Source organism: Thamnophis elegans, chromosome 1 (genome assembly GCF_009769535.1).
Source record: "Thamnophis elegans isolate rThaEle1 chromosome 1, rThaEle1.pri, whole genome shotgun sequence".
NCBI lineage: Eukaryota > Metazoa > Chordata > Lepidosauria > Squamata > Colubridae > Thamnophis > Thamnophis elegans.
The window spans coordinates 46,323,190-46,334,224 of NC_045541.1; the positions used below are offsets into that span (position 1 = coordinate 46,323,190).

The 11,035-nt window shown below is 35.2% G+C and overlaps 1 protein-coding gene across 1 annotated transcript in view; it reads left to right on the forward strand.

The window, feature by feature from the left end:
• The window catches only part of DARS1 (aspartyl-tRNA synthetase 1), a 52,952-nt gene extending 42,175 nt beyond the window's left edge, over positions 1-10,777 (forward strand). Inside the window, exons 9-16 of the mRNA XM_032220490.1 lie at positions 783-917; positions 2,022-2,169; positions 3,900-4,046; positions 4,845-4,887; positions 5,102-5,182; positions 8,131-8,242; positions 9,513-9,584; positions 10,251-10,777. Of these exons, the coding sequence (XP_032076381.1) occupies positions 783-917; positions 2,022-2,169; positions 3,900-4,046; positions 4,845-4,887; positions 5,102-5,182; positions 8,131-8,242; positions 9,513-9,584; positions 10,251-10,342 (830 nt within the window). The 3' untranslated portion in view covers positions 10,343-10,777. The remainder of the gene's footprint in view (positions 1-782; positions 918-2,021; positions 2,170-3,899; positions 4,047-4,844; positions 4,888-5,101; positions 5,183-8,130; positions 8,243-9,512; positions 9,585-10,250) is intronic.
• The last annotated feature ends 258 nt before the right edge of the window (positions 10,778-11,035 follow it).

An 11,035-nucleotide genomic window follows, 5' to 3' on the forward strand; every position in this document is an offset into this window, starting at 1 on the left:
TAAGTCCTGTGGGGTTAGAGCAGTGGGTGGCACCGAAGAATTTATATGCTAACCTGGACTAGAAAACTTATCTGTTAGTCTCAATACTGCCAGTCATACAAAGCAAAGAGTTCTCTAGTCTTAGAGATTGCAAGACCTTCGTGCTTGTGATTCCTCCTTTTCCTCCTAATCGCCTCTATAAGTTTGTTGCCGCTTCCTTCTCTTCTGAAACAAGCTTTGATGCTCTTTGATGCTATGCTAAAGTGAAAGATACCAATTGAGGATTGAGTTGGAAAGTCCCTTTGTTGTAGGCAATGGGGAAAACTTGACCTGTTGACCCAGAGCTTTGGAGTAGGGTAGGAAGGCTTAACTTGGGTTGGCTTGAGGGTTGCACCAGGGTTTGGGGTGGAAGATTGAAGGCAGCAGCATTCCCAAAGTAGGCAGAGACAGATCAAAGGTTTGTGGGAGAGAGGTTAAGGGGTGAGATAGATCAAGGAAGAGTAACCTTTCCTTTTAGTTGCCAGAAATGCCAAAAATGGAAATAGCCATATTTCTTTTGCCTGTTTATTTATAAGGGCCTCTGGGGACCATAGAAGGTATGTTGGTAGGCCACGTATAGGCTCTAGCTTGTGCTTTTTGCATCTTGAAAGTGAGGAGTGGGAGGCTGAAACCAAATATGTGTCAGTTACTTATCTTACCATGAAAGAAAATGTAACTAAAAAGGGGGAGGGGGAGAAACATGTTAATCATGATATATCTTGTTCAAGACTTGTCACCAAATTTGCTCTTGCTTTGCTTTCCAGCTGCCAGTGAAGGTGGTGCCAATGTATTTACTGTGTCCTATTTCAAAACTAGTGCCTACCTTGCACAGTCCCCTCAGCTTTACAAGCAGATGTGTATTTGTGCTGACTTTGATAAGGTTTTCTGCATTGGGCCAGGTAAGGAAGTGTTTTATATGAAAGGCAGTTGTCATGTCTCTGGGGCAAGGATACCCTGAATGTTCAGATTATATAAACACTAACTTTCCAACACCTTTTCCCGTCTGATTTGCTAACAGACAAAAGTTTCATGAAAACAACTAATCAATATGACAGTTTCAGAGTTTGCAGGCAGAACAAATAGCATGTTCAGTGGAAATTTGGCTTATGAACAGAGCAATAGTGTTCTCTAGTGGCTATTAGAATATCATACAACATTCCATTTTTAAAAATGTGACAGTACTTGGCATGGTTTAACCGTTATTGAATTTATTGCATACCTACAAGCTTAGCAGGGCCAAAAGTTTGTTATTATAAGAAGCTTGCTGGAAATCAATACAGGCCTACATAATGCGTGCAAAATATTTATGTTCTCAATTTTGTAAGTAAATCCATATTAGTAAGTCAAACCAATATTATTCTTCACCCATCCTATTGATCCTGACACTTTCAGTATGCAAGTAACTTGAGTTAAATTGGCAGCTGTTCACTGAAACCCTACATGCTCATCACCAATATAGATGCACTAACTGTTATGCCATTTTTGGCTTGGTACTCAAATGACGAACTAAAAATATTTGCTATTACTGAATGACTATCTCCTAATGGATCAGTCCTTAAAAATGACTATAGAAGATTTTCGCTTATATTTTCCTGCTTATATTCATTAGAGTCTTACTGCTGGATTAGTTAATTCTTGTTCAGATAAATATTTTGGGTGGAGGTCCCACAGGACCAGATGCTTTTAGAAAAGGAAAGAAAATACATTGACTTCAGACACAGGTTTTTTGTGTAATATTGGATAGTAGCCTTTTAACAAAAATAATGTCTTTAAATATTGCTTTTGCCGATTCTTATTTCTTGCCTGACATGAATGCAAGACTAGCATAAATATTAGTAGTTTGTTCTCCCTTTGGGGATTTGAGTTCCTCTCAGAGAAATATAACTTTAATTCATATTAGAGCAATTGATAGTAGCAATAGATGTTATAATATGTCCAGGGCTTCTTTTAATTGCATTGATAGAACCATTTAACATAATTTTAAAAGTATATTTCTCATGCAGTATTTAGAGCAGAAGATTCTAACACTCACAGGCACTTGACGGAATTTGTTGGTCTGGATATTGAAATGGCTTTTAATTACCATTATCATGAAGTGGTGGATGAAATTGCAGATACCTTGGTGCAAATTTTCAAGGGACTCCAAGAAAGGTAAAAGAAAAAAGAAAAAATAATAATACTACTTTAGAAAATAAGAGAAAACTTGAGATTTTCAAAAGTGTTTTTCAGCGTTTTACAGAGTCCGCATACTGCTCCCAACAATCAGGGTCCTTATTTTATCAACGCCTTCCATCCTTATCAAAGGATGGAAGGCGTGAGCTGGTGAGACTCGAACTGCCAAACTGCTGGCAGTCAGCAGAAGTAGCCTGCAGTACTGCATTCTAACCACTGCGCCACCACGGCTCTTAAATAGTAAAAAAAGTAGTAGCAATAACAAGTTTATATATGTTGAAACAAATATTCTGGCTACCTTTTATTTTACCGATTTGGAGGAATTCTAAACTATTTTTCTGGTTCATAGCTGCTGCAATGATGCAATTAGAAAGATTTAACAGTATCTGATTTGTTTAGTCAACGAGGATGTGAGCCGCAGCTGCCAAATCTTGGAGTCACATAATGATTACTCTTTATCAGAGAATGCTGGAACAGTGAAACAGATGAATGGAAGGTTAAATAAACAGAAAATTAGACTAAGAAATCAATAGAAGGCTGCAGTAGAAAATCACTTCCATATTTCTGCAAAGAAATCTAACAGATATGTCCATATAGTAATCAGTATTTGAGTTCACCTGGAAATCCATTGTCTTTTTCTTAGGTTTCAATTATTTATTTAATAAGAATAAAAATGATTTAATTAAATTATTTTAAAAATTAAGTCAAAAGAAAAAGAGGGCATCAAGCCTGGTTGAAGGTTTGTTGATGTGTTTTTATACTTCTGACTAAAACAATTTTAGCCAGTTTAAAGAAAAATTGGGGAAATGCCTGGTAAAACATCGTCACTAGATTTTAGAAGCTGACAAGTTAATATCTTACATGCTCATGTACCTTTTTTGGATGTCTGTTAGTCTTTCTACAAGAAAATCAATCGTAATTTGGCATTGGTCCTTAAATTTCCTTTGTAGCAAATTCACAAATAACGGTTAGGAGAATGAAGTTCCTGCGCTAGGATTCCCCATTGAAACCTAACCAAGAGCATATAAGCTTCACCTTATATGACAGGTATTCTGTTCTGATATCTACCAATAAATAGTTCATTACTATCTCCATCTGAAGAGCAACTAAAAATGGTAATGGGTAAGCAGTGGCAGTCAAAGTGATTCTGGCATCAGCTGTTGGGTGCCTAGAATAGGTTCTATGGTTTTCACTTTGTTTCCAAACTAAGGTTGAGTACAAAATATTTAAAAGCCTATATATATTTCTTCCTATTCAATGCAATTATTGGACTTTTACTTCAGCATTATATTTTTATAGCACATCTTGGAAAATTTTAATTTTTGAAATAAAAAACCATGGCATATAAAGCCATAGTCTCTAGTGTATGGATTAAAAAAGAATTAACAGAGGTGTAGTTTACTTCATTTATTTTTGTTTATGCAGCCTTTATTCAGAGATTACTGCTTGAAGCTCAATTTATTGAGAATAATTTTTGTAAAGTTTAACTTGCTTAGTCATTTAGCACATCAGACTGCCCAGTAAATGCTTTGACATATACAGTGTAAATGTCGGTCACCTTATCTCAAGACATTATTTTTCCTTGCAGGAAAGCAATAAACTGAGCCTTAAATATTACAGTGACAGAGTGAACTCTTGTGGTAATGAAAGGCAATACTTCTTTGTTTTCTGCTTGGCTATGTTGAAAAGCCTTTTGTCTTTACACACAGGTTTCAGACTGAAATCCAGACAGTGTGCAAACAGTTTCCATGTGAGCCATTCAAGTTCTTGGAGCCAACACTGAGGCTGGAGTACCAGGAGGCTCTGGCTATGCTTCGGAAAGCTGGGGTGGAGATGGGTGATGAAGATGACCTCAGGTACGTTTTACCAGGGAGAAGGAAGAGCGCCATCTATTGGCAAGAGGGTACCCGTTCCTGGGATCCTCTGATGCTATTTCTGGATTTAGGAATTGGATACCGCTGTTGATCTGTGCAGAGAATAGAAAAACATTTAAATCTCTCTATAAAATAACACATCATTCCCCTGTAACAATACAATCTCCACATCCCAAGACATGGATAGATCTTCAGAAAATAAGATTAAAACAAATTTGGAATTACCAAAGGACTTTCTGAATCAATCAAACCATGAATTATAGAAAACATACATAAACAATCCCAAACTGAACTTTTCAGAAGCAATCCATTTATCTAAATGTTACTGTTTATCTTCTGCAAATTATGAGGAGCTCTGGTAGTTCTTTCTGACTCAAAAGTATAAACATGTTCTGAGTAGATAGCTGATCTTATCTCAGCTCAAGAGTTCAAGAGGACCTGACGTGGCTAATACTTGGACTGGAGTTTAACAGGAAAAAATAGTGCTGTAGAAAGATTTTTTTTTAAAATCAGCAAGCTAGGAATCTAGTATGCTATAAGAAATACACCTGTGAGCGTACTGGTCAGGTTGCCTACGCCCTATTTCAACAAAATCTGAATCCAAGATTTAATTCCCAGTTTGCTATGGTTGAGCTAGTAAATAGCATTAAATGGCATTTTTTAACCATAAACATTTTATCTCACATGTTTTTGGAAGGCACACAATAGAAAATCCAGTAATACCTCAGACACATTCTTACTAAAAGCCAACGTTGTTTACATCTGATTGTTTATTTTCAGTACACCAAGTGAAAAGCTCTTGGGCCGTCTGGTGAAGGAAAAGGTAATTTTTTTTTAAAAAAATCTGTTTTTAAAAAGCATTTGAGTTTCTTTCTGATGTAAGCTTAAATAACTATACCTTATCACATAAAATTGTGATTTGTGTATCACAGTATTGGTGTATACTCTTCTTTAGTAGGTTTCATATCACTGTAGGGTTTTAATTAATTTCTCCCATTTCTTTTTCTTTTTAAAAATTATTTTATTAATATCTGCAGTATGACACCGACTTTTATATTCTTGACAAATATCCACTGGCTGTAAGACCTTTCTACACAATGCCTGACCCAGCAAATCCTGTAAGTATGTTTCTCAGTATTGAAAAAATGCTGCAAAATAATGACAAATATGAACACATTGCAAATCTGATGTGGGATTTGTGCCACAAATGTGCCAAAAACATACTGCAAGTTCACAGTCTGATATGGGTCATTCGCAAAATGAAAACATCTATTTTTGTATTATACAGTCATTAGTTGTCTTGTGATTCTTTCCTTTGCTTCCCAGTGCATCGTGCCTGCTTACAAATTGATTGATTGAACGATTGATTATGTGTCATCAAGTCATTTTTCAACTCCAAGCAATCACATTGATAGATTTTCTCCATGACAGAATCATTGTAGTGTGTGATATTGTTGAGATAATATAATTGTAGGAAAGGATTGAAAATGTTAACTCTACCATTTGTTCAGTGCAAAAGAAATACTATTTGAAAGGAGTAGAAAATATGTGATCTCTATCTTGTTTGCCAAGTAAAAGTTCTGTTTGAATTTGTATAATATAAAATATTATTTGAGCTATTAGTAGCTTCAGGTTGATGGTAATATTGTTTGGAATTATTACAGCTGCTTTATTAAATTTTAAAATAAATAATTTACTTTTGAAATATGTCTGAATGAATAATATATAATAGCCCAACCAGTTTCTTCAATTCCTCCTAATAAATTATAAGAGATATGGATACCATCATTTAATAATCTTTTGATCCTGTTTTGAAATTCTTAGCAGATTTTAAGTGTCCAAAGCAAAATCCTTCTAGTTGTCTTTCTAATAGCTGTGAAAAATATCTGATGAAAGAAAAATCTATTATGCCAAAGAACCCTTATATCTCATAGATCTGTGATGGCGAACCTATGGCATGCGTGCCACAGGTGGCACACAGAGCCCTCTCTAAGGGCACGCAAGCTGTTGCCCCAGCTCAGTTTCATTACGCATGCATGCGTGTCTCTTGCCAGCCAGCTGATTTTCAGGTCTCTGCCATGCATACACAGAGGTGGGCTGCATGTGGGAGACGTGCACGCATGCACGGGGGAAAGGGCAGAGGGGCACTCCCCCCACACCCTGTTTTTGGTCCCAGGAGACTGCAGGGAGGCCTGTTAGGGCCAAAACAGGTCGCCAGGGTGTCACGCATGTATACGCACGCATTGCATTATGGGTGTGGGGGCCCGCACACCACTTTCGGCACGCAACGACAAAAAGGTTTGCCATCACTGTCATAGGTATTACTACAGCTATCCTTCCTGTTTTGGGGAGAGCGTTATGACAATTATCTATAGACAATTATCCACAAAAAAAAGAATGGCAAAAAAATTGAAAGAATGGGGAAATGCCTAAAACACTTTAAAAAATTAATTTGCATAGATCTCGGGGGGGGAGTTTATTATATTCAATGGTATTTAATTCTAACTAGATAAATGGATAGTGTAAAAAAATGATTTGACTAAAATTCAGCTTTTAGTTGGCAACCGGAAATGCATATTTTACAATTTTATAAAGGGTTTGTTTGTTTGCTAGGTTTTTTTTATCAAATTTAGAAAGTATCCATCTCTCTCCCAATATGAAGTTGAGTTTCCATCAAATGTTTCTTAGCGTCTTGGTTCTTTCTAATTTCCTATTCTTGGTGATTATACCTATGCTGTTTTCATGATAGCTCTGTATAGCTGGTTTGCCATTGGATTTTTTTCCAGGATGTTTTTTCAACTGCCTAATCTTGCCTATAGACAAGAATAGTAACCAAGGTACTCCAGTTTCCGAGATGAGCTAAAGTCTTCTAGGTAATACCACCTGCTGTAATACTTTTATTTTAAGCAGTGGTGAAACCACAAGGCCTTATTTTACATTAGTCACTTGCCAAAGAAGGGTAAATAAATTTTCTATTTTCCCTATCATTTTACCTATTTGGAATGATCTGTTTTTCTCCTCCAGCTATTTGTACAGCTATGCAAATTAAGAGGTAATTTCTGTATATCATGGTATATTGGGTGTCAAACTCGCGGCCCACAGACCAGAAGTGTCACACGCTGGCCATCCCCACCTCCCCAATTTAGCGAAAAGGGGAAAGTTGTGATACATCACGTGGCGATGTGTTGTGAGTTTGACACCCCTGTGGTATATCTTCTCAATATTATATATAAAATTGTCTCCTGGCTTTCTTGAACATATAACAAAATTGTGGTATGTTAACTTTAAATTTTAAAATTAATTTGAAGAAATAGTACAAGAAAAAGGATCATACTGAGTCTCACTGGGTGGTAGTATTAGTAAGAAATACAGTGCTAGGCTGTGTTTTATTCAATAGCTTCTGAGTACATTGATTTAAGCAGGCAGAACCTTTTAGATGCTAAAAATTACATCATCTTGTTTGGAAAAGAGGTTTAGAAAAAGCTTTTTCCTCAAAAGTTAAACAGGGACCCAAGAATGTCCTCCGTGAACTTGAAATAATTCAGTACAAGAAGAGGGTCTTGTCTCTGCCTCTGGTACAAAGATTGGTTTCCGGATAATCTGCACAGAATAAAGTAGTCTATTGAGTTTTTATTTTTTCCTTCATATGTGGTATTTTCAAAACTGAAAGAAATAAAATTAAAGAATGAAAGTTTTTTCTCTCTAGTCAGAATCCTACGGGCTAAACATAAATCTTATGATCAGAAAAGAAAGACGAAATGAAACAAAACAAATAACCACCATTTTAGTATAGTTATACTACAGCAGCAGTTCTGAAAACTGCACACAAGGGAAAGAGAAAAGTGTTCTTTCTCATGGAGACCATGATGGCAGGATGCAATCATAGTTGGAGCAGGCAGATGCTGCCTCAAGCAGCATTTTTCTCCTAGCAGATATTCCTCTTACATTGCTCATTGTGGTCAGTGCCTTTATCCTATGTCATTTATTTTCTATAGATTGCAGTTTTGAAGCATATTTAAGTATTGGTTACTAAGTCACATATTCCCCTCCCTCCCCCCCTCCCCAGATAACCTCCAACTCCTACGATATGTTCATGAGAGGAGAAGAGATTCTGTCTGGGGCACAGAGAATTCATGATCCAGAGCTGTTGACTGAGAGAGCCTTACATCATGGCATTGGTAATTCCTAAGGTCTATTAGTTAAATAAATCATTTCTAACAAAGGTACCCCTTTATTAGAGGAGTCTGGTATATCTTATTTTCATAGGATCCTTGTGACTGCAAAAAGATAATTCTGTATTTTTCTCTTAGTTCAGGATTTCTCAAGCTTTAGCAATTTGAACATGCGTGGACTTCATATGACACAACTAGAATTTTTACTTTTATATTATCTGTATTTTAAAAGTTGGGCCGCATCATTATTTGAGTAGCATGTCAAATAACAAATAGAACAGGGTTAGAACTCAAAATAGGACAAACAGGCGTGGAGTTGGAATTTTTACAGATAATTGTTGCCTCTTAGAATATCCTTTCCCCTGCAAAGAAAGTCAAATATTTGATTGTCTAATGGAAAGTAAAAAGTACATAGCATTTCAAATAATAAAAGCTGTTGTGTGGAATTTTTCTTAATTTTTTTAAAATAAATTTTATAAATTTCTTACGTATTTACTCAATACTGTAGGCAGGCCATCTGGATCGCTAACATAGTAAATATACCTACAGAAAATAATTAAAAGTAATTACAAAATCATTATTAAAACTAGTTGAGAAAAGGGGAAATACAAAATCTGAGAGAGGGTACTGCACATTTTGGACTTTTACAAGGCATTCCATGTATATCTTACTTTTAGACAGCTAAAAATCAATATATTTTAAGGCTAGGAAAAAGGCCATTGTGCATAGCGTATTACTAGCTATCTCTGGCCAACTCAAACAAAAACTACTACATTAGCCAAACTGCCTTGCCTTTTGGCAGCAAAATAGCAAGTGTACAAAGATGAGAAACTAATACAAGCTAAGAAAAATTATGAGTAAAATGAGAAAAAAATTAAAAAGTGCAAAAAGGAAAATATGTTAAAGAAAAAATGATAAATAAATAAGTTCCCTCTTCATCAGTACAATGTCAATAGCTTTTCATATTCTCTTCCAAAAAAGCACTTTTCTTCCCATGTCTCATCTCTTACATAAACAAATAAAACTTCTTCATTTACTTCTAATCAGAAAAAGTCCATTAACAACTTAAAAGCTTTCTAGCCTGATGCCTTAATCTCTAAACCAAAATAGATGTCTAACATTGGATAGTCATGTTAAATTAATGCAAAAACATGTATTGGAATGTTGTGAAGAGCTGAAACATTGGTTAATATTGGTGCTCTCCTCTATATTGAATACTTTTTCCATGATGCTAATTAGAATTTGGCTGAGCTGAAATACAATTTTTCCTTTTCAGATTTAGAGAAAATTAAGTCTTATATCGATTCATTTCGTTTTGGTGCACCTCCCCATGCAGGTGGCGGCATAGGTAATGTAGTTTATATTCATTATATTATATTTTCACTTTGGTCTCTGTTCAGATTATTTTAATTCCAGTCCATTTATCTCTGAGGATAGTTTTTTTTTTAATGTTGTAAATCTTCTTTTCTTTTTTTTCTTATGAACCAGTTATCAAAGAAGTAATGAAATGATAGTGAAAGATCCTTAATCACAAAAGAAATCATAACACTTATTTGCCATGTTCCTCTTTCTATTTCATCTAGCAGGGCATAGAATAATGAGGGAAAGAAACAATTGCTGTTTGATTGGGGATCTATTTCTATGGTTCATATTACTAATGTAATAAAAATAATTGCTATTATCCCACCCACCATCTTTTTTTACTATGAAATTAATTTTAGATATTATAAAAAATGTAATCCAGTTTTTCCCTTAATTGCAATTGTATGGAAGACTAAGTATATCTGAATACGTCACAGAAAGCACTGCATCACCCTGCCAATGTTCTCTTTCAATTCCACTATTGCTGATTTTTGTCTCAGACCTTTGCCAGATTGCACTTGGCAGTGACAGCTGGAGAAAACTATTTGGTACTGACTTTGGTTTATCACAAATATCCCAGCAAGTTTGTTCTCGTTTGTGAATAGTTCAATATATGTTGTACATATAATTAGATTGGATTTAATTTTGACAGGCTTGGAAAGAGTCACCATGTTGTATCTTGGGTTGAGCAATGTCCGGCAGACGTCCATGTTTCCCCGTGATCCAAAGCGTCTCACACCTTAAGAAGACTACAACTAATGTTGCTTCCAACAATCCAGCATAAATCAATATGCAGTGGGAGGATATCTCATCTACTCAAGTGCCACAATAATATTCATTCAACTCATTACTAATGTTTAAATTCAGCTACTTTAACTGATCTGGAGTGCTACAGAAAATGTCATAACTTTTTAAGACAATAATAAATCAAAGTACTACAGTATTGCCTTGTAGGTCAGCAAATTTCTAAAAAAAGCCTCAAATTTTAATAAAATTCATAGTTTTGCATAGTTTGTTTCAACATATGACAGCAAGGTAATAAAATCTCAGATTAGATTTTTGTCAATACAGTGCGGAAAGTAAATTGAGCAAGAATTTTCTTGAGAAGCAACTGGAAAGAGTGAACAGTTTCATCTTACTAAAATGAAAAAGATTGCAATAAAACTTCTAACAATTCTATGTGTCAATTTTTTCATTTTGTAGGAGAAATATATTCTGAAATAGTACCTCATGCTAAAATTATGCCAGCTTTATTTACATAGGGCATTGCCACAAATTAAGACTTTTATTGGAAAAATGTACTTATAAAATGTCTGTTTAAAGCTAAATCTAGCAGTACACAATCAGATTTATTCTTGTACATTAGAACTTCTACTTGCTTCCCCAACTATTTTGTGTATCCCTAGATTTTTCCAAAGGATCCTGGAATAGATTTGA